Source organism: Neophocaena asiaeorientalis, unplaced genomic scaffold (assembly GCF_003031525.2).
Source record: "Neophocaena asiaeorientalis asiaeorientalis breed wild unplaced genomic scaffold, Neophocaena_asiaeorientalis_V1.1 scaffold1052, whole genome shotgun sequence".
NCBI lineage: Eukaryota > Metazoa > Chordata > Mammalia > Artiodactyla > Phocoenidae > Neophocaena > Neophocaena asiaeorientalis.
In genome coordinates, this window is record NW_020173676.1 from 264336 (window position 1) to 287048 (window position 22713).

General features: G+C 38.6%; 1 protein-coding gene across 1 annotated transcript in view; it reads left to right on the forward strand.

The window, feature by feature from the left end:
• ZNF41 (zinc finger protein 41) overlaps nucleotides 1–22168 on the forward strand; it is a 46986-nt gene extending 24818 nt beyond the window's left edge. Inside the window, 4 exon segments of the mRNA XM_024749595.1 lie at nucleotides 8965–9085; nucleotides 9335–9430; nucleotides 17618–19667; nucleotides 19669–22168. Coding sequence (XP_024605363.1) covers nucleotides 8965–9085; nucleotides 9335–9430; nucleotides 17618–19667; nucleotides 19669–19744 — 2343 coding nt within the window. The 3' untranslated portion in view covers nucleotides 19745–22168.
• The last annotated feature ends 545 nt before the right edge of the window (nucleotides 22169–22713 follow it).

Below are 22713 nucleotides of genomic sequence, written 5' to 3' on the forward strand. Positions count from 1 at the left end.
GGCATGTGGGATCTTCCCAGGTCAGGGCTCGAACCCATGTCCCCTGCCTTGGCAGGAAGATTCTTAACCACTGCGCCCCCAGGGAAGCCTGCTTCAATTTTTAAAAATGGTAAAACAAAGTTTTTAAAAAATGTTTACCAGTGCCAAATGATAGAATATTTTAATTTTCCCATACTGGTTGGCAAATAGCCACTCCTCCCCGCCACCTGAGGTTCCTCCCCTGTGTCACCTACACACCTGCCAGTCTGTCCTGGGGTCACCGGCAAGAGAGCAAGGATCAGGAGGATGGGCAGGCAGAATGAGAGCTTCCCTCAAGCCTGACCCCAGGGCTTTCCCTGGGTTAGTGCCCTTGTGCAGTAAAGGGGAGTAGGTCAGACATGCTGCTAGAGGCTCAGGTGGAGGTCCTGCTCTCAGCAACCCTTGGGGCTGTGCCCAGGAGAGCTAGTGGATGGAGAAGTGCTGGGCACCACCCCGTGCTTGTGGATCTGCCCCCGGAGCTGCTGGTGGTGGAGCAGATACTGTGAGTTCCATGCCTGCTCTGTGCCCCTGAACACTCACTAGTAAGGGCCCCCAAAGAACAAAGGTCTTTCAATGAATAAAGCTTCCTCATTTCCTCACAGTTGAATCACTAGATCTTGTCTTTGATACTTAGGGCATTTTTTGTGTTGTTTAGGAAATCCTCACCTACCCCAAGGCCTAAACAAATATTTACCTATATTTTCTACTAAGAGTTTTAAAGCATTAATTCTTTTGAAACGTTTGATTCTTTTGCCCTTCACCCAGAGCCGCTAATTGTTAACATTTTGCCACATTTGCTTTCTCTTCTCAATTTATGTATATATGTATGTATGTATGTAGTGTATACACACAGAAATATTTAAAACTTTATTTTCTGAACCACTTGAGAGTAATTTGCAGACATAATTCCCCTTTACCCTTAAATACTTAATGTGTATCTCTTAAGAACAAGGACATTCTCTTACATAATCACAGTACAGTTATCAAAATCAAGAAATTGCACATTGATCTAGTACTATCTAATATTTGATGAGTATTATCTAATTACCTAATGAGGTGAAAAACTCGGCCTCTGTGCACCAGTGCCAAATCGAATCTCAGAGACAGAGTTTTGGGTGAAGTAGAGAAGAGAAGCTTTATTGCTTTGCCAGACAAATGGGGACACAGTAGGCTCCTGCCCCGAAAAACTGTGTGTCCCAACCTGGGAGGATTGGATGAGGAGTTTTATAGCAATGGTTCAAGAGCAGGCTTGCTGGTAAGGATTAGAGTGTGTGCAGGGCTTGCACTCCTTTAATCTGGTCTCAGGTAGTCTCTTGATGAGCTTCTCTGGTTCCTTTAATCTGGCCTCATGCGGTCTTCTCTGGAATGAAGAATGCTAACACCTTCCATTTGTTGGGGGTTTTAGTTCTGTAAAGAGCTCAAAGATATTATGTGTATCCCTTGAGGAGGAACCAGGACCCTGCCCCAAGGCTGCACTATTGTTTCTTGGCTGCTTCTCCTTTGTCTCTGCATCCCCTCCCTTAGCTGATTAGCAACTGTTCAAATCTGCCCTTTGGAAGTCAGGGAAGGTCATGGAGGTTGGAATCTATTCCCTACAAACAAGAGATGTGGGACAGGGAGTTCCCTGGTGGTCCAGTGGTTAGGATTCCAGGCTTTCACTGCCAGGGCCCAGGTTCAATCCCTGGTCGGGGAACTGAGATCCCACAAGCCATGCAGCATAGCCAAATAAATAAATAAATAAATACAAAAATCTTGGGAAAAAAAAAAAAGGACAGGGGACAGAAAGGCTTCCATGCCCAGGAGCCCCACAGGGTCCTGCTCGGTTTCACTAACATACAATTTGTAAATAATTTTCCCAGTTGTCACGATAACATCCTTTATAGTATTTCCCCCTGATCCAAGATCCAATCCAGGCTCATGTATTATGTTTAGTTGTCATGTCCCTTTACCCTTTAATCTGAAACAGTTCCTTAGCCTTTCCTTGACTTTCATGACACCATTTGGAAGAATGTCCCTCAATTTGGGTTTTTTTTCCTGCTTCCTCATAATTAGATTCAGGTTTTTCATTTTTGTCAAATATCACAGAAATGATGCTGTGTTCTTCTCAGTGCCTCACATTGGCAAGAATTCAATACCAATTTGTCCTTTATTGATAATGTTAACTTTGATCACCTGGCATCTGTCAGGTACTGTAAAGTTACTATATTTCTCTTTGTAATTAACAACTAGGTTGTGGGGAGATACATTGAGACTATGTATACATTGAGACTATTTCTCATGCTTTTGTCCGCTGATTGTAGCATCTAGCAATGATTCTTGCCTGTAACAATTAATTATGGTGCTATTTCCCTAATGGTGTTTTTCTAATTCCATCATTTCTTCTATATTGATTAGTTGGCATTCTCCTATAAGGAAAAACATTCCTTTCTCTGACTGCTGAAATGACAATTATATGCCAGGCACAATGAGCACACCTTGAGTTACCATTTGTCACTAATAGGAACTAGAGCTTCTTGGAGATGTGACTGACTGCAGGGTTGGAACAGAGAAAGTACAAAATGATTCTGGAAGAACTCATTGTGCTGGGAAGTAATGAAGCACTCAAAAGATGGGAACATGTCAAAATGACACAGGAGCCACTTTGAAGGAGCTCCCTCTGGTCAAATCTGGGACAATATGAGTAGCAAAAGAAATCATAATAGTAATAGATTATCATCTACTGAATAAAGTAGGAAGTGACCAGACCCTATAATACATAGGTAGGCAGATAGAGAGGAAAGAAGTGAATTCCCCCCCCTTTTTTATCTTTTTTCTTGGCTGTGCTGCACGGCTTGCTGGGTCTCAGTTCCCCGACCAGGGATTGAACCCTGGCCACAGCAGCGAAAGTGCCGAATCCTAACCACTAGACCACCAGGGAACTCCTGTGAGTGCTCCTTTTTAATAGCATCTTGATCTTTTTTGCTGTGTCCCCTACTCCAATCTTTCTGAGGATAATTTAGTAGTTTGTTAAAACTTTTTATTTGGAAATAATTATAAATTTATAGGAAGTTGCAAAGATGGTACAGAGAGGTCTCATGTAACTCTTTACCCAGTTTCCCCTAATGGTTGCATCCTGTGTCACTAGAGTACAATTATCACAAATAGGAAATTGACATTTCTGCGGTGTGCGTGTTGTTCTCTGCCATTTTACACATGTGTAGATTCCTGTACAATAATCCAGATACAGAACTATTCCATCACCACATAGGTCTCTACTGGTGTTGACGTTTTACCAGTTAGAGTGAAGTGTAGAAAACTTAGCTCCCTTTAAGTCCCTTTACCCTCACCAATTACAATTGTCTTAAATATTTCCTCTACATACATGGAGATCCACATCATAAAAATGTTATACTTTTTACTTTGACCTTCAAATATAATTTAGAAAACTCAAGAGGAAAAGGAAAGTCTATTGTATTTAACCATATTTTTTTTCTCTTTCCATTTTTCTTCTTTCCTGATGTTCAAAGACTTCTTTTACCATCTCCTTTCTGTTTAGAGAACTTCCTTTAAGCCATTCTTTTAGGGTAGGTCTGCTGACAACAGATTTTCTTAGTTCTCCTTCTTCTGAGAATATCTTGATTTCCCCTTCATTTCTTCTTTCTTAGTAACAGCTTTATTTAGATATAATTCACATACCATAGTTTACCCATTTAAAGTGTCCAATTCAGAGACTTCCCTGGTGGCGCAGTGGTTAAAAATCTGCCTGCCAATGCAGGGGACATGGGTTCAAGCCCTGGTCCAGGAAGATCCCACATGCCGCAGAGCAACATGTGCCACAACCACTGAGCCTGCGCTCTAGAGCCCATGAGCCACAACTACTGAGCCCGTGTGCCACAACTACTGAAGCCCATGTGCCTAGAGCCCATGCTCCACAACAAGAGAAAGCCCGTGTGCACCAACAAAGACCCAACACAGCCAAATATAAAAATAAATAAATAAATTTAGTTTAAAAATAAAGTGTCCAATTCAATGTTTTTTGTATGTTTATGGATATGTGCAACCATCACTATAATCAATTTTAGAACATTTTCATCACCTCAAAAAGAAACTCCATACCCCTAAGCCATCACTCTGCCCCACCTCACCTCCCTCCCTCCTCCAACCCTAAGCAAACATTAATATGCTTTCTGTCTCTATAGACTTTACTCTTCTGGACATTTCACATGAATGGAATCACATAACATGTGATCTTTTTGTCTGGCTTCTTTGACTCAGCATAATGTTTTTAAGGAGCTCCCTCTGGCTAAACCTGGGACAATTTAAGTAGCAAAAGAAATAATGATAGTAATATGTTATAACCCACTGAATAAAGTAGGAAGTCACCAGTCCATAATAGGTCAGCAGATATATATGTAGGTAGGCAAATAAATAGGGAAGAAGTGTAGCATGTACATGTAGTAACATGTATCAGTATTTCCTTCCTTTTTGTGGCTGAATAATATTCCATTGTGCAGGTGTATCACATTTTGTTTATTCATTTGTCAGCTGATGTACATTTGGGTTGTTTCCACCTTTTGGCTATTATAAGTAATGCTGCTGTAAACATTTGCGTACGTGTTTCTATGCAGATATATATTTTCATTTATCTCAAGTATATATATACATCTAGGAGTGGAATTGCTAGGTCAAATGATAACTCTATGTTTAATAATTTGAGGAACTGCCAGACTATTTTCTAAAGCAGCTGCACCAGTTTACATTCCCACCAGCAGTGTTTGTATGAAGTTTCCAATTTCTCCAAATCCTCATCAGCACTTGTTATTATCTGACTTTTTGATTCTAGCCATCCTAGTGAGTGTGAGGTAGTATCTCATTGTAGTTTTGATTTTCATTTCCCAGATAATTAATGATGTTAAGCATCTTTTCATGTACTTAATGGCCATGGCTGCTTCATTTCTTAAGGATAATTTTGCCAGATATGGAATTCAGGGTTGACAGTTCTTTTCTTTCAGCACTTGAAAATTGTGCCATTTCCTTCGCTCCACCATGGTTTTGGGTGAGAAATCTGCTGTCACTTTAATTGTTTTTCCCCTATAGGTAAGGTGTCATTTCTCTCTTGCTGATTTCAAGATTTTTTCTTTGTCTTTAGTTTTCTGAAGTTTGACTATAATGTGTCTTCGTATAATTTCTTTGGTTTATCCTTTTGGGGTTTGCTCAGCTTCTTGAAACTCTAAGTTGATATCTTTTGCCAAATTTGAGAAATTTTCAGCTATAATTTCTTCAAATACTTTTCAGCCCCACACTTTCTCCTCTCTTTCTGGAACTCTGATGACATGAATGCCAGATCTTTTATTATAGTCTCAGAGGTCCCTGAGGCTCTGCTCATTTTTTGTCCAGTCAATTTTCTTTCTGTTGTTCAGATTGGATCATTTCTATTGTTCTGTCCTCAAGTTCTCTAATTCTTTCCTCTGTCCTCTCTATTCTGCTGTTGAGCTCTTCCACTGATATTAAAATTTTAGTTATTCTATTTTTCAGTTCTAAAATTTCCATTCTGTTCTTCTTTATATCTTTTTTTCTGAGACTTTCTGGTTTTGCATTTAAGTATATTGAAGCATTTTTAAAAAAATAATAACAAAGTACTGTTAGCACAGGGACAAAATGTTCCCCTGATGACTCTAATGCATAGCCAGGCTTTTTAAAAAATATTTATTTATTTGTTTGGTTGCTCCAGGTCTTAGTTGCAGCAGGTGAGCTCCTTTGTTGCAGCTCACAGGCTCCTTAGTTGTGGCATGTGAACTCTTAGTTGTGGCATGCATGTGAGATCTAGTTCCCTGACCAGGGATCAAACCCAGGCCCCCTGCATTGGGAGTGCGGAGTCTTAACCACTGTGCCACCAGGGAAATCCCTGAAGCATTTTTATAATGGCTGCTTTAAAATCCTTGATAATTCTAACATCTGTGTCATCTCAGTGTCAGTATCAGTTGATTGTCTTTTCTCATTCCAGTTAAGATTTTCTTGCTTCTTCACATGATGCCTGATTTTCAGTTATGTCCTGGATATTTTGGGCACTCTGAGACTCTGGGTATTATTTAAATCTTGTGTTTTGCAGTCTCCCTCCAACACTGTTCTGCTAAAAAAGGAGAATCTCCGTCTTATTGCCAGGTGGAGGTGGAAGTTCAGGTCCCTAATTAGCCTCCTTTGACACCCCAGAGGGGACAGGCACCTTGTTGATCCTGGGTGGAGGTGGAATGTCATGCTCCCCACCAGACCACCTCTGACACCACCCTGGTGGGGAGACAAAAATGTACCTCATTACTGTGTTGGGGGTAGAAGTTCAAGATCCCCACATAGCCTAAATTGACACTGTGTGGGAGGGGCCTCATTATCCCCAGGCAGGGATGAAAACCTAGGCTCCCCACTCAGCCTTTGCTGATGAGAATTGGGATGGGAGCTGCAGCTTTTTTCTGTGATGCTTGGCTGGAGTAGGGCAGTAATTATCTAAATTTTTCTTTCTTATTACATTGGCCCTTTCCTGGTACTTTGGCTAGAGATAGCAGGCTTTCTTGGGACTGTTTTTATCTGCATCAGTTGGCATTCTGGGTTGCCAGCTTCTCCACCACCCAGTCCAAGATATATGGGGTGAAAAGAAAACCCAGGGAAATCACTGCTGTGTCACTCCTCAGGTTCCAAGGTCCCTAGGCAGTTAGCCTCCTTCTCTCCAACTGGCAGTCTTCTTATCTTTTTTTTTTTATATATATAATGTCCAGCTACTTAGCAGGAGAAATAGGGAGAATTGTATCTGTTCCATCTTGAGCCCATTGGTAACTTTTAAACTTAATTTTTTAATAGGTAATACATTCACATAGTTCTTTCCCCCAGTCCCACAGATCTCCCTAACCAAGAAACCAGTCTTGATTAGTTGGTGGGTGGGTGGGTGGATGGGTGGTATATGCTTATAGATTATGCAAATAAAAGCAACTAAGAAAATATCCTTCATATTTTTCCACAGCTAGTAGATACTGTTACTGTTATGCTGAACACTGATTTTTTAAATTACTGCTAATTTTAAACTTTTTTATCATGAAATATTATACACATTTTGAATAATGCTGCTGTAAATACTCTTGAACATGCCTCTTGTTGCACATGAGCACATATTCCAATTGAGCATATTTCCATGGATGGAATCACTGTGTCCTTGTGTATGCATATTTCAACATTACCAGGTAAAGCCAAAAGGTTTTCCAAAATGGTCGTCCAATTTACAGCTCCATTAGACATATGAGAGTTTTCGTTGCACCATGTTCTCTTCAACACTTCATATTGCCGTTCTTCAAAAAACTTTTTTATTGAGGTATAGTTGATTTATAATACTATATACGTTTCTGGTGTACAACATAGTGATTCACAGTTTCTAAAGGTTATACTCCATTTATAGTTATTATAAAATATTGGCTATATTCCCTGTGCTGTACAATATATCCTTGTTGCTTATCCTTGTATGCTTATACATAGTAGTTTGTACCTCTTAATCCCCTACCCCTACCTTGCCCCTCGCCCCTTTCCTCTCCCCACTGGTAACCACTAGTTTGTTCTCTATGTCTGTTAGTCTGTTCCTGTTTTTTGTTATATTCACTAGTTTGTTTTATTTTTTAGATTCCACATATAAATGATATCGTATACTATTTGGCTTTCTCCGTCTGACTTATTTCACTTAGCATAATACCCTATGAGTCTACCCATGTTGTTGCAAATGGCAGAATTCCATTCTTTTTATGGCTAAGTAGTATTCTATTGTATATATATACCACATCTTCTTTATCCATTCATCTGTTGATGGACATTTAGGTTGCTTCCATGTCTTGGCTATTGTAAATAGTGCTGCTTTGAACATTGGGGTGCATGTATCTTTTCAAATTAGCATTTTTGTTTTCTTTGGATATATACCCAGGGGTGGAATTGCTGAATCATATGGTAGTTCTGTTTTTAGTGTTTTGAGGAACTGTTTACCACAGTGGCTGCACCAATTTACATTCTCAACCACAGTGTACAAGGGTAACTTTTTCTCCACATCCTTGATATTGCCAGTGTTTTTCACTGAAGACATTGTAGGGGTTGTGTAATGGTAACTCATTATGGTTTGAATGTGCATTCCCTGGTTACTAAGGAAGTTAAGCCCTTTTTGTGTTTATTAATGCCTTGGATTTCCTCTTTTGTAAAATGCCTGTTCAGACCTTTTGCCCACTTTTCTACTGGTGATCTCTCTCTTTTTTAAAAAAATTGGTTTGTAAGTGTTCTTTACATTCTCTAGATATGAGCCCTTTGTCAGTAATGTGTTGCAGATATCTTCTATTTGGTGGCTTTTCTTTTTTTTCTCTTATAATGCTGTCTTTTAAATGCTGTCTCTTCATTGGAGACAGACATCAATCTTTTTCTTTATGGTTAATGTTTTTTGCATCCTGTTTGAGAATTATTTTCATAATCCAAGACGATGAAGATATTCATCTCTACTATGGTTTTTTCTATGTTATCTTTTAAAGGCTTTATTGTTTTGCCTTTCCCCCAGTACATTTCTTCCAAATGCCTTTTAGCCCCCTTTGTATCTTCTTATGTTGGTTGTCCAAGTTGTTTTATATTTTAGTCATACTATATTGCCATTGCCTGGCACATAATCAACCAGTAAATGTATTGTATGTAGTTCCTACGTTAACTCGAGGACTTAAAGAGAGCCTATTTTAATCCTCATTTTTGAAAAAAGAGGGACTGAATGAATGAATTTAATACACAGTGAATGTCAAGATACTTCAATATGTTTTTCTCTCACAAAATAAAATGCAAAACTGGGTGCTGGGTGAAAACCCTACATGATACATTATGGTAAAAGTCATTAAAAACAACTTCCTATTCCTCTTCCCTCCATCCTCCAGTGCTGACCATGTCACCTTGAACAGGACTGTGTTGTTACAGGTGTCATTCAAGGATGTGACTGTGGACTTCAGCAGGGAGGAGTGGCAGCACTTGGACCCTGCTCAGAGGCTCCTATACCGGGATGTGATGCTGGAGAACTATAGCCACCTGCGCTCAGTGGGTAAGCACAGCCAGGGGCCTCAGAGAGGCTGCTTCCATTCTCAGCTGCTAAATGCTCTGGGGCGTCTGAAGTGTGTGATGGTGTCATCCTTGATTTGCCTGAGATTCTTCAGTCCTTTTTCACGTCTGTGATTATTACTCTACTCCCAGTGAAATGGGATTACTTTCCTGAAGAGCAAATGGAAGTGTCATTGAAAGGCCCCAAAACCCAATTAGCTGGACCCAATCCTGTATCATGTCCTGTTAACAGGGTACCAAGTTCCCAAACCAGAGGTCATCTTCAAGTTGGAGCAAGGAGAGGGGCCATGGACGTTGGAGGAGGAAACCCCACACCAGAGCTGCTCAGGTGAGTGAGTGTGACCTAGGCAGATGGGGGACATGGAAATAGATCTCAGTTTCTCTAGAAGAGGCTGATGCCTTTGAAAGGCTCTGAAGATATCTTATCTTGAAGGCTCGAAGCGTTTGGGGTTGCTTGGAGAGAGTTGGCAGAGCCCCTCCAATATCTGAATGCTTTCTCCAAGTATGACCCTTGCCGATACCCATTGTCTTCTTTGCTTGGCTTTTTGACAAGAAAGCTGTCTCTAATCTCTGTACCATGGATCACATACATACTACCCTGTCTTACCTAGGGACTTTTTATTCTTCCTACTTCACTCCCACCCCCTTATCTTAGGTTCTTTTCTTGTACATTAGGTATTCTAAATTTTCTTCCCTTTTACTGCAATTCCTCATATCCATCCCTTATGCCTCCTCCCAAAGGCAACAGATCTAATGTGTTTGATCTTTGAGTTTGTATGATATTCTCTTAAAGCCTGAAGTATTGGTTTATAAGTATGTATTTTTAGTATATATAAATTATATTGTGCTACATATCTTTTTCTAAACACTCTTTGTTTATACATTTTAAAATTTTATTTATTTTCCTTATTTTTTTGGCTGTGTCGGGTCTTAGTTGCAGCACACAGGATCTTCATTGAGGCATGCAGGATGTTTGGTTATGGCCTGCAGTCTCTTCATTGCTGCGCTCTGCTTTCTAGCTGTGGCTCGTGGGCTTCTCTCTAGTTGTGGCGTTTGGGTTTTCTCTCTCTTGTTGTGGCACATGGGGTCCAGGGCGCACAGGCCCAGTAGTTGTGGTGCGTGGGCTTAGTTGCCCCACGGGCATATGGGATCTTAGTTCCCCGACCAGGGATAGAACCTGCATCCCCTGCATTGGAAGGCAGATTCTTTACCACTGGACCACCAGGGAAGTCCCTGTGCTACATGTCTTAATTATTACATTCCTTTTTTTTCACTCACCCCTAAGGTCTGTCCATATTGCAGTGCTCATCTGGCTTCATTCGTTCAAATTGCTGCATAGTATTGCACAGTGTGCTAGCACCACATCTTATTGAACCATACACCCAGTGGTGAAACCTAGGTTTTCGTTAACTCCCATTTAAGACAAACAACTCTACAATAAATTTCTACACAGATGTTCTCTTAGAGTGTGAGAATTTCTCAGGGATATATATAGAAGAGAGGGTTTGCCTGATCATTGCATATTCTCATACTGAATTTGAGCACCACCGTATTCTTCTTGAATTGGCTGCACTAATCTACTCTCCCAGCAATAGGGCACAGGGTTCTTGCTTTCCTCGAGTTTCCGCCAACAATTAATATTACCAGAGTTTCTCATTTTTGGGCCAACTATGGGTATAAAGTGATATCTCACTTTTTATTTCTCATTTCTCCAATACCTAGTTTGAGCATTTCATTATTGACCATTTGTGGTCTCTTTGAGTTTCTCTCCTATGAGTGACCTTGCTCATGTTCCCCTAGTTTTGATTTGTTTCCTGTCTGTTTCATACTGATTTGCATCCAGTTTATTATTTGCCCCTTTTTCCAGCCTTCTCCTCATTATCCCCATAAATGAGGTTGCCCTACGGACCCTGTCTACTGTTCACCAGTCTTTTCTTCATATACATGCAAGGATTCATCCATCCTGAAATTCTGATGACTCTGTTTTTGACATCTCCAATCTGTTCTTCCCTGGTACTTTAGTACTACATTTAGCTACCCAGAAAGTTCCATTGAGATGTTTCTCTTGCTCCTCACTACATCGGAAATTGGAATCATTACCTCATGCATCAGAAACCCTTCTCACCTTCCAACTTTTCTCACATTTGTCAGTGTTTCTTAAATCTTTCTGTCATTTTTAAGTTAATCACTCTACAGTTCCTACTGCTTTTCCATTTCTGAGAATATCATTTTCAGTTCTCAGTTCATCTTCTTAGTTCCCAGCAATATCACCCAAAACCAGCTCCATATTTTCTTACGCCTGGATTATAATTTTTCTATTACTGATTGTATTTGCTGATTCCATTCTTTTTATTAGTTCACTTCAAAAGCTAACGATAAATTTCATTGCCTAAAATGTTCTATTTATCTTGACATTAGCTTTATGATAAAACCTACAATTATTCCCCATGACTTAGCATGTGACAATTAAACTCTTCATTCAGAGAGGCAAACAACATGGCCATGTATTTCGAATTCAAATGTGTATCTGTATATTTTGTATAACCTATGCTCAAGTCCATTTTTAACATATTTTATGATTCTATGAGGTTTATTTATGTTAATAGTTCTATGAGTTTTGGGGAATTCCCTGGCAGTCCAGTGGTTAGGACCCAGCGCTTTCACTGCTGGGGCCTGGGTTCGATCCCTGGATGGGAAACAAAAAGCCCGTAAGCCACGTGGTGTGGCCAAAATAATAATAATAATTCTATGAGTTTTGACAAATGCATACAGTCATGTAACCACCACCACAATCAAGATATAGAACAAAAATTACCTCAGGTCCCTTTATTGTTACTTCTTCCCACCACTTCCAGACCTGGAAAATACTGATGTCTTTTCTGTCTCTATAGTTTTGCCTTTTCCAGAATGTCATATAAATGGAATCATACAGTATGAAGCTTTTTGAGCCTGGCTTCTTTCACTTAGCATAAAGCATTCAAAACTCATTCCTACTGTTGTGTTTTCCATAGTTTGTTCCTTTTTTATTTCTGAGTAGTATTCCATAGTATGGATGTATCACAGTTTATCCATTCACCAGCTGAAGGATATTTGGATGGTTTCCAGTTTTGGTGTTTATGAATAAAGGTGCTATGTTTATATATTTGTTTCCATATTTTGTGTGATGATAAGATTTCATTCACTTGGGTAAATACCTAGGAGTCAGATTGCTGGGCTGTATGGTAAGTATATGTTTAACTCTACTAGAAACTGCCAAACTTTTCCAAAGTGGCTATACAATTTTCAATTCTAACCAGCTATGTATGAGAGTTCCAGTTGATCTGCATTCTCACCAGCACTTGGAATTGTCCATTTTTAAAACTTTTAGCCATTCTAATAGTAAGATAGTTGTATCTTACTGCGGTTTTAATTGGCATTTCCATAATATCTAATATTTGGCATCTATATATCTTCTTTGGTGAAGTGTTTGTACAAATCTTTTGCCCAGTTTTCTATAGGGAACATTGTTTTCTTGTTGTTGAGTTTTGAAAGTTCATTATATATTATGGATACAAGTTATTTATCAGGTATGTGTTTTGCGAATTTTTTAATTTGCTTATCAGTGTCTTTCATGAGGCACTTAAAATTTGGACAAAGTCTAATTTATCTTTTTTCTTATGCTATGGGTTGTGCTTTTGGTGTTGTATCTAAGAAATCTTTACCTAATCCAAGGTCCCCCCCAAAATTAGGTCTTACATTTAGTTCTGTGATGCATTTTGCATTAATTTTTATATGTGATTTAAAGTATGGATCAGAGTTTTGTGTTTGTTCATTTTTGCACATGGCTATCCAATCATTTCAGCATCATTTATTTTTTAAAAAAGCTATCCTCCTCTCAACTGAATTGCCTTTGCACCTTTATTGAAGATCAGTTGTCATATATATGTGGGTCTCTTTCTGGATGCTTCATTCTGTTCCATTGATCTATTCATGTATCTTTACACCATTCCCACACTGTCTTGATAAGTGTAGCTATGTAATAAATTTGAAATCATGTCATATTAGTCCTCCAACTTTGTTCTTCTCTTTCAAATTGTTTTGGCTATTCTAAGTACTTTGTGTATCCATTTGAATTTTGCAGTCAATTTTTCAATTTCTATGAAAGTGAATTTTGATTGTGATTACATTGAATCTATAAGTCAGTTTGGAGAGAATTAAAATCTTAACATTATCAACTCTTCCAATCCAAATATATAAATGATTTGATAATTTATATATTGCAAACTGATTACCACCATAGCATTAGCCAACACCTCCATCCCATCACATAGTTACCATTTCTTTTTTGTGGTAAGAACGTTTAAGGTCTACTCTCTAGGCAACATTCAAGTATATGACACAGTATCATTATCTATAGTCACCATGCTGCACATTAGATTCCCAGAACTTGTTCATCTTATAACTGGAAGTTTGTACCCTTTGACCAATAGCTCTCCATTCCCTCCACCCTCCAGTCCCTGGGAACCACCACTCTACTCTCTGCTTCTCTGAGTTTGGCTTTCTTAGATTCCACATACAAGTGATAATACCATGCAGTATTTGTCTTTCTCTGACTTATTTCACTTAGCATGATGCCCTCAACGTTCAGACAAGTTGTAGCAAATGGCACAATGTCCTTCTTTCTCATGGCTGAATAATATTCCATTGTATATATATACCACATCTTTATCCATTCAGTGTGGACAGATACTTGGGTTGTTTTCATATCTTGCTATTGTGAATAATGCTGCAATGAACATGGGAGTGCAGATATCTCTAAGAGATCCTGATTTCAATTCCTTCGGATATATACCCAGAAGTGGAATTGCTGGATCATACAATAGGTCTCTTCTGAATTTTTTGAGGAAACTCCATACTGTTTTCCATAGTAGCAGCACCAATTTACACTCCCACCAACAGTGCACAAGTGTTCCCTTTTCTCCACACCCTCATCAGCATTTGTTATCTCTTGTCTTTTTGATGAAAGCCATTCTAACAGGTGTGAGGTGTTATCTCGTTGTGGTTTTGACTTGCATTTCCCTGAGGATTACTGCTATCAAGCACCTTTTCATGTACCTGTTTGCCATTTGTATGTCTTCTTTGGAAAATTGTCTGTTCAATTCTTCTGCCCATTTTTTAATCAGTTTGTTTTCTGCTATTGAGCTGTATATGTTCTTTATATATTTTGCATATTAACTCCTTATCAGATGTATGACTTGTAAATATCTTCTCCCATTCCATAAGTTGCCTTTTCATTTTGTTGATTGTTTCCTTTGCTGTGCATTTTTAATGTTTTCTTGATGTCTGCCATATTTGATAGTGCTCCCCTAATCTGACTCTTTATTCTGTGCTCTATCTATTTAGATGATACATTTTCACCTTGTGATCAGATTTCACTATTTCATGAAATGGCTCTTAATTACTCCAGAATATATGGCTCTTTCTTTTTTCTCATCCTCCATCCCACAGGAACTCACAGAAAAACATAGGATTTTAGACTGTGTGGTAACTAAGGCTTTTTTTACCTCTAAGTTTTTAGAAAGCTCCCAGAATTAAGAGCCTATTTCTCAGATTCACAGACATAGAGAACATACTTGTGGTTGCCAAGTGGGGGAGGGGTGGACTGGGAGTTTGGAATTAACAGATGCAAACTATTATATATAGAATGGATAAACAACAAGGTCTAACTGTATAGCACAGGGAACTATATTCAGTATCCTGTGATAAACCATAATGAAAAAGAACTTTAAAAAAGATCCATTCTTATCGTGAAAAAAAAGAGCCTGTTTCTTATTGTATAACTTGGGACCTAATCAGGAGAGAGAAACCACATACTAATTTGAACATGGAAAGTTTAACAAAGAATTATTAGTGCTACTGCAATGAGAAGCCCACGCATCACAACAAAGAGTAGCCCCCACTTGCTGCAACTAGAGGAAGCCCACGTGCAGCAACGAAGACCCAACGCAGCCAAAAATAAATAAATAAATAAATAAATTTGAAAAAAAGAATTATTAGCTATTGTGGGATTGACGTAACAAGGGATTAGCCAGTAAAAGTAAAGAGAACTCTAAAGAATAAAGGAATAGCAAATTAGTGTGGGAGAGTATCTCTAAGACTGTGAAGGAACACCCAAGGAAGCCCTCCCCTGCTTCCCAGGGATGAATCCAGACCTTATAGGGAAGGCATATCCATGGCTCACAGCATGGCAGCTGTCATGCCACACTGGTTGAACTTACTGGAAATCTACCCTCTGAGGTTCCAGAAAAAGCTGATCATAGGGAAGTGTCTCATTGGAAATATTCCACTACAAGCCATCTGAGAGGGGTGCCAGGATAAACTGCTGGGTTCTGGGTGCTTCTGGCTGCAATGCACTGCAGAAGCTGGGTGCTTGGGAAGCCACATGAGTGGCAGGAGCTGGGTGCTAAAGAAGTGACCTGCACTGCAAGATCTGGGTGCCTGGGAAGCTGCATGTGCATTAGGAGCCAGATGCTGCTGAAGCCACCACACTGCTGAAGCCTGGTAATAGACAAGCTGCCCTTGCTGGAGGAGCCTGCTGAGTGAGCTCACTAGAACCAGGAAGCAAAATCCCTTCCTCCAGTGTTTCCCCATCACCCTGTATTGACAAGGTTCAACATCATGCCAGATGGCAAAGGAAAAAAGACTCAGATCCATTTTTGTAGAGTGGGCAAGGAAGGGTGAATTGGGGATTGAAAGGCAAAAAATTGATAACTGTAACACTTAGTCTTCAGTTTTCTGAAGCCAAGCATGGAAAATATTTAGTAAACTTAAATTTATTGAATTTGGGGAGATAGGCAGAGGAGGATATTTTTCTCTCTTTCAGAAGGATCCTTCAAATATTTGATCAGAAGAATTCAAAAGACCATAGATTATATTTGGAAAGGGAAGATAATTGCATGAAATGTTAATAATTTCAGGCTCTGTGTGTTAATTCTCTCTGTTATAACACAAAACTGTGCCAAATTTAGTATCAATATGAGTGGTACTGTGTCTGCTTTATACATTCATAGCAGATATAACCTCCCTAGAGGTGTACTAAAATTAGAGCTGATATCAAGGACAATACCTTCTGAATATGCACAGAGGAGTAAAGCAACAAGCTTAATATGACTGTATCCTCTCTTACATAAGCATTCTCAGGTGAATGGGTGCATTCAACAAATCAACTCTGATCTTGTTGGGTCATTCAAGGACCATGTTCCAAGTTATTGCTCTTCCATCTCCTAGAGTATTGTTGTGCATCATAAATGGTATATAATTGTTTTGCATAGAGTAAGTGTTCTAGAAGAATTTCATATTACTATTTTCATTATTGTCATAAGGACTCTTCCATTTCTCTGTTGGGTGGTTGATGTTGGGTCATTGTTGAGTCCTCTGGGCTGGGGAAGGGGGAATGGGGGAGATTTGCCCACTGTCTTAAAGCCTGGCCTAGGAGTGGTACATATCACTTCTGCTCATATTCCACTGGTGAGGACAAAGTGAGACTGGTAAACGTAATGCCCAGCTATGTTCTATTACTATAAAAGAAGATGTGAATAGATTTTGGTGGATGGCTTGCAGTTTCTGCCATAGATGGTTTGCCCTCTCCTATTTGACACTTGTTGAAAGCATATATTTTTCCTATAGATATAGAGGAATTGGCATTTGAGGACTATAAATTTAATGTACATGCTCATAATGGTTCAGAGGGAAAAGCAAGAGGAAGCAGAGAGATTATTAATGTTTTAGACCTAATATGTAATAAGGACATACATTCTGAAATATTTCTTCCATTCAGGCTTACCTTTAACAGACTTCAGTTTCTTCTTCTGGTTACTCTACTCACTGTCCTGACTTCCTACATAGTGGATATAGATTCCCAGGTTCAAATCCCATCTCTTATTTATTTAGCTATTTTTTTAATTAATTTTTTTTTTTTTTTTTTTTTTTGTTGCAGCCACTCTTCATCACAGTGCATGGGCCTCTTACTATCGCGGCCTCTCTTGTTGCGGAGCACAGGCTCCAGACGCGCAGGCTCAGTAGTTGTGGCTCACAGGCCTAGTTGCTCCGTGGCATGTGGGATCCTCCCAGACCAGGGCTCGAACCTGTGTCCCCTGCATTAGCAGGCAGATTCTCAACCACGGCGCCACCAGGGAAGCCCTATTTAGCTATTTGATCTTCAGCAAGTTACATAACTTCTCTGTGCTTCTGTTTTCTCATCTGTGAAACATGATTGATAATGATAGCTACCTCTTAGGGTTTAGTGAAGATTAAATGAGCTGCTTTGTGTAAAGCACTTGGATGTGCCTGGTGCATCATAAATGGTATATAATTGTTTTGCATAGAGTAAGTGTTCTAGAAGAATTTCATATTACTATTTTCATTATTGTCATAAGGACTCTTCCATTTCTCTGTTCATCCTGTCCAAACTCCATGTACCCTCTATTCTCTGATAATTGTTCTGGAGTCATTTTCATTTTTTTCTCTTTCTTTTTAGATGAGGATAATGGGCAAACCCAACAACAGAGAATTTCTGGAGAAGTTTCATTACACTGTGAGAAATTTGGTCAGTCCATAGGAAAAGATTCTTTGTGTTCCATTGTAGAAGAACTGTGGCAAGATAATGACCAGCTAGAGAGATATCAAGAAAACCAAAATAACCCTTTAAGTCATGTGAAAGTATTGATTAAGGAGAGGGGCTATGAATGTAAAAACATTGAAAAAATAATTCACGTGAGTACCAGGCTTGTTCCTTCCATTAAAAGACTCCATAACTATGACACATTTGGAAAGAGTTTGAAGCATACTTTAAACTTACATAATCATAATAAAAGCAATGCAACAAAGAACTTTGATAAAATTTTTAGAAATGGTAACAATTTTGCCCATAGCTCTTCCTCTACTAAGAATGAAAATGCTAATACAAGAGCAAACTCCTGTGAACTTAATCAATGTGAAAAACATCTGGGCCACAAACAAGTTCTCACCCACCATCAGAAAATTCATACTGAAGAGAAACTTTATGTGTGTACTCAATACGTACAGACGTTCACCCAAAAGTCACATCTTTTTGAGCATCAGAAAATTCATGCTGGAGAAAAATCCCATGAATGCAACAAGCGTGAGAACGTCTTCACTCAGAAGCCGCAAACTGAGGTACCTCAAAGTGTTTACACAAGAGAGAAACCTTTTATATGTACTCAATGTGGGAAGGCCTTTACACTCAGGTCAAACCTCATTACACATCAGAAAATTCATACTGGGCAGAAACCCTATAAATGCAGTGAATGTGGAAAAGCCTTTTTCCACAGATCATATCTCTTTAGACATATGAGAATTCATACAGGAGAAAAACCTTATGAATGCAGTGAATGTGGAAGAGGCTTCTCCCAGAATTCTGACCTCAATATACATCAGAAAACTCATACTGGAGAGAAACACTATGCATGCAGTGAATGCGGGAAAGCCTTCACAAGAAAATCAGCACTCAGGATGCATCAAAGAATTCACACAGGAGAGAAACCTTATGTATGCACTGAATGTGGGAAGGCCTTCATCCAGAAATCCCATTTCAATACACATCAGAGAATTCATACTGGAGAAAAACCTTATGAATGCAGTGACTGTGGGAAATCGTTCATTAAGAAATCACAACTCCATGTGCATCAAAGAATTCATACAGGAGAAAAACCTTATATATGTACAGAATGTGGAAAGGTCTTTACTCATAGGACAAATCTCACTACACATCAGAAAACTCACACTGGAGAGAAACCGTATATGTGTGCTGAATGTGGAAAGGCTTTCAGTGATCAGTCAAATCTCATTAAACACCAGAAAACTCATACTGGAGAGAAACCCTATAAATGCAATGGCTGTGGAAAGGCCTTCATATGGAAGTCACGCCTCAAAATACATCAGAAATCTCATATTGGAGAGAGACACTATGAATGCAATGAATGTGGGAAAGCCTTTATCCAGAAATCAACACTCAGTGTGCATCAGAGAATCCATACAGGAGAGAAACCCTATGCTTGTCCTGAATGTGGGAAGGCCTTCATCCAGAAATCACACTTCATTGCACATCATAGAATTCATACTGGAGAGAAGCCTTATGAATGTAATGACTGTGGGAAATGCTTCACGAAGAAGTCACAACTCCGGGTGCATCAGAAGATTCACACAGGAGAGAAACCCAATATATGTGCTGAATGTGGAAAGGCCTTCACTGACAGGTCAAATCTCATAACACACCAGAAAATCCATACTAGAGAGAAACCCTATAAATGCAGTGACTGTGGAAAAACCTTCACCTGGAAATCACGCCTCACTATCCATCAGAAATCTCATACTGGAGAGAGACACTATGAATGCAGTAAATGTGGGAAAGCTTTCATCCAGAAAGCAACACTAAGTTTGCATCAGATAATTCATACAGGGAAGAAACCTTATGCTTGTACAGAATGTCAGAAGGCCTTCACTGACAGGTCAAATCTCATTAAACACCAGAAAACTCATAGTGGAGAAAAACTCTATAAAGCCAGTGACTGAAAATGCCTTCAGCTGGAAATCACAACTGGATATGCATCAGCTGTTTCATAGTGGAGAGATGAGGAGTGCCTGATGCATCAATCATTGTGCAGGGGGAGTAGATAATGATGGACTACAAACAGCCTAAGTGAACAGAAGGCAAACAAAGCCAAGTATCCTTCAGTCAGGTGGAATACAAGTTGATATGCAATTATATGCATAGGGAGACACTTCAATAAAGCATTTGAGCAATAGCCCTGTTTGGTTTTATGATTCACACAGGTACTCTCAATCTCCTGCAAATGGTAGAAATAGAGACCCCAGGAGATGACTTGTAATCTCCTGTGTTTCACTTTTTGGATAAAGGGCTTTATAAATTCAGCACAGATTTGTCCTTCATATCTTGGGATGTAAAAGTCCTTAATACTGGCCAATTTTTTTTTCAACTTTCTAGGGTGGGGAGAAGAGTATTCATTGCTCAAACACCTCCAGGGCACTGAAGTCAAGGCAAAAACCAATTTGGGAATGTATAATAGATCTATGTGTAGAAGCCAGAAGTTTTTTTTATCATTGACATTTAAGACACAGAAAATATTGCCCTGAGGAACAGTTCTTTCTCTTCCCTTTGAGAAGTCACCATGGTATATTTTTAAAAAATTAAATATAATTTTTAAACTTAAAGTCTGACTTTATGCATTGGCAAATTAAGCATAGCTCTAGCCTGTGTTACAGGAATAGTTATTAAATGTTACACACACCTAAAGGTGGCAATTGTTCCCTCATTAATTCTATGCTGTGGCAGCAGGTGATTCACACTCGAAAATGGTAGGCATACCTTCTAACCTGTATCGGAAAAGCTATCATTTATGTAAGCTGCAGACCATAAACTTCTTATCCCCTTAGTAACTGACCCTAAGACAATGAAACTGAGCCACAACACTCTGGACTTCCCATCTCATCCACTGAAGCTTCTGCTTTCTTTGGGATTTCTGTTTGAAAAACAATGGTTAAGAAATTGGATTTCAATACATAAAACTTTGGTGGTTTTTCTTCCAATTTAGTTAATTTGATATATTCATTTCCTACATGCACATTAAGAGTAATTTTGTGTACATTGCTATGGGATAAAGTCATGTTGCATTGTAGTTTTTTAGCCTAAGATATGATTATAGTTTATTATAGTTGAATAACTGGAAGACTTCTCTAGAAAGAACACTGCTTTTTTTAAAGCACTGATATATAAATGCTTTCTTGATGTCAATTAAATGTTTTTTGCAATACTCATAAGAAAGGGGCTTTCTTTTTAGCATGTAATTTTATTTTGTTTTTAAACCTTTTTATTAAAGTATGCATACAGAAAATGCATATATCATAAGCATACAGCTCAATGAATTCTCACAAACTGAACACTGATCAAGAAACAGAACATGACCAGCACCCCAGAAAAACTCCCTGTGCTCCCTTCCAGGCCTTACTGTCCACCTACCCCGCCAGGTGAACACTACCCTGACTTAAATAGCTTTGTCTGCTTGGTATTTTATATAAATTGAGTCAAACAATTATATTGCATATTTTGGTAATATACTCTTAACTGTCTATCTTCTTTCATTCACATTGTAAATATGAGATTTGTCCATATTGTTGAATGTAGTTATGGATAATTCATTCTTATTGTCATGTTTTATTTCAGTCTGTGAATACTCTACAATATATTTATCCATTCTGTTATTAATGGACATTTGTGTTGTTTGCAGCTTGGGGCTACTGGGAATAGTGCTACTATAAATACTTTAGTACCTGTCTATTGGTGAACATATTTATGAACTTCTGTTAGGTATATATCTAGGAGTTGAACTGCCAGGCTATATGGTGTTCATGCTCAGCTAGTTTATAAAACTAGTTTTCCAAAGTGGCTTTGCCAATGTACACTCCCACCAGCACAGTATATGAGTTCTATTTGCTCCACATCCTTGTCAACACTTGGTATTTTCCATCATTTTTACTGTAGCCATTATGGTGGATGTATAGTGATATCTCAGTGTGATTTAATTTTTATTTCCTTATCCTCCAATCTCACCATCTTCCCAAGACAGTTGACTGATATCTCAGATCTGAAACCCAGGCATGGCTCTCATGTGACTGTACCATTTTACATCTCACCGGCAATAGTAAGCAATTAGTAACTTTAAATCTTTCCACACAAAAATGCCCAAAGCTTGATGGTTTAACGGGTTAATTGCATTAAACATTTGAGGAGAAATAATATCAACACTCCACAAAATCTTTCAGAAAATAGAGGAGGAAGGAACACTCCCCAACTCTATGAGGCCAGTATTACCCCAATACTTAAGCCATACAAACACATCACAAGAAAATAAAACTACAGATCAACATTCCTCATGAACATAGATGTAAAAATCTTCAACAAAATATTAGCAAAATGAATCCAGCAACATATAAAAGGATTATACATCATGACCAAGTGGGGTTTATTCCAGTGATATAAGGCTGCTTCAACATTCAATGCTTTGGCTATTCTACGTCCTTTACATTTCCATATAAATTGTAGAATAAGTTTGTTCATTTCAACAACAAAAAAAGCTGCTGTGATTTTTACTGGGGTTGGTTTGAATCTATAGACCAATTTGGGGAGAATTGAAATGTTAACAATATTGAGTTTTCTGACCCATAAATCAGGTATATCTCTCTTTTTAATTTCTCTCAACAATATTTTGTAATTTTCAGTGTACGGGTCTTTCACATCTGACAAATTATTCCCTATTTCACATTTTGATGCTATTTTACTTGGTGTTGTCTTATTTCTACTTTATTGTGTAGTATTCATTTTTCATTTCAATTACTTATTGTTAATTACTAGTATATAGAAAAGCAATTGATGTTTGTATGCTTATCTTGGGCAGAAGTTGGAACAGTCCCCACACAAGACTGTCCTCACTCTGACACCAATTGCAAGTTCAAGGGTTCACCCTCAGTTTCAATAATTCAAATCCATCCTGTAAAGCCATTACATGCATTTTCATATTTTTATACCAATTTTATTAC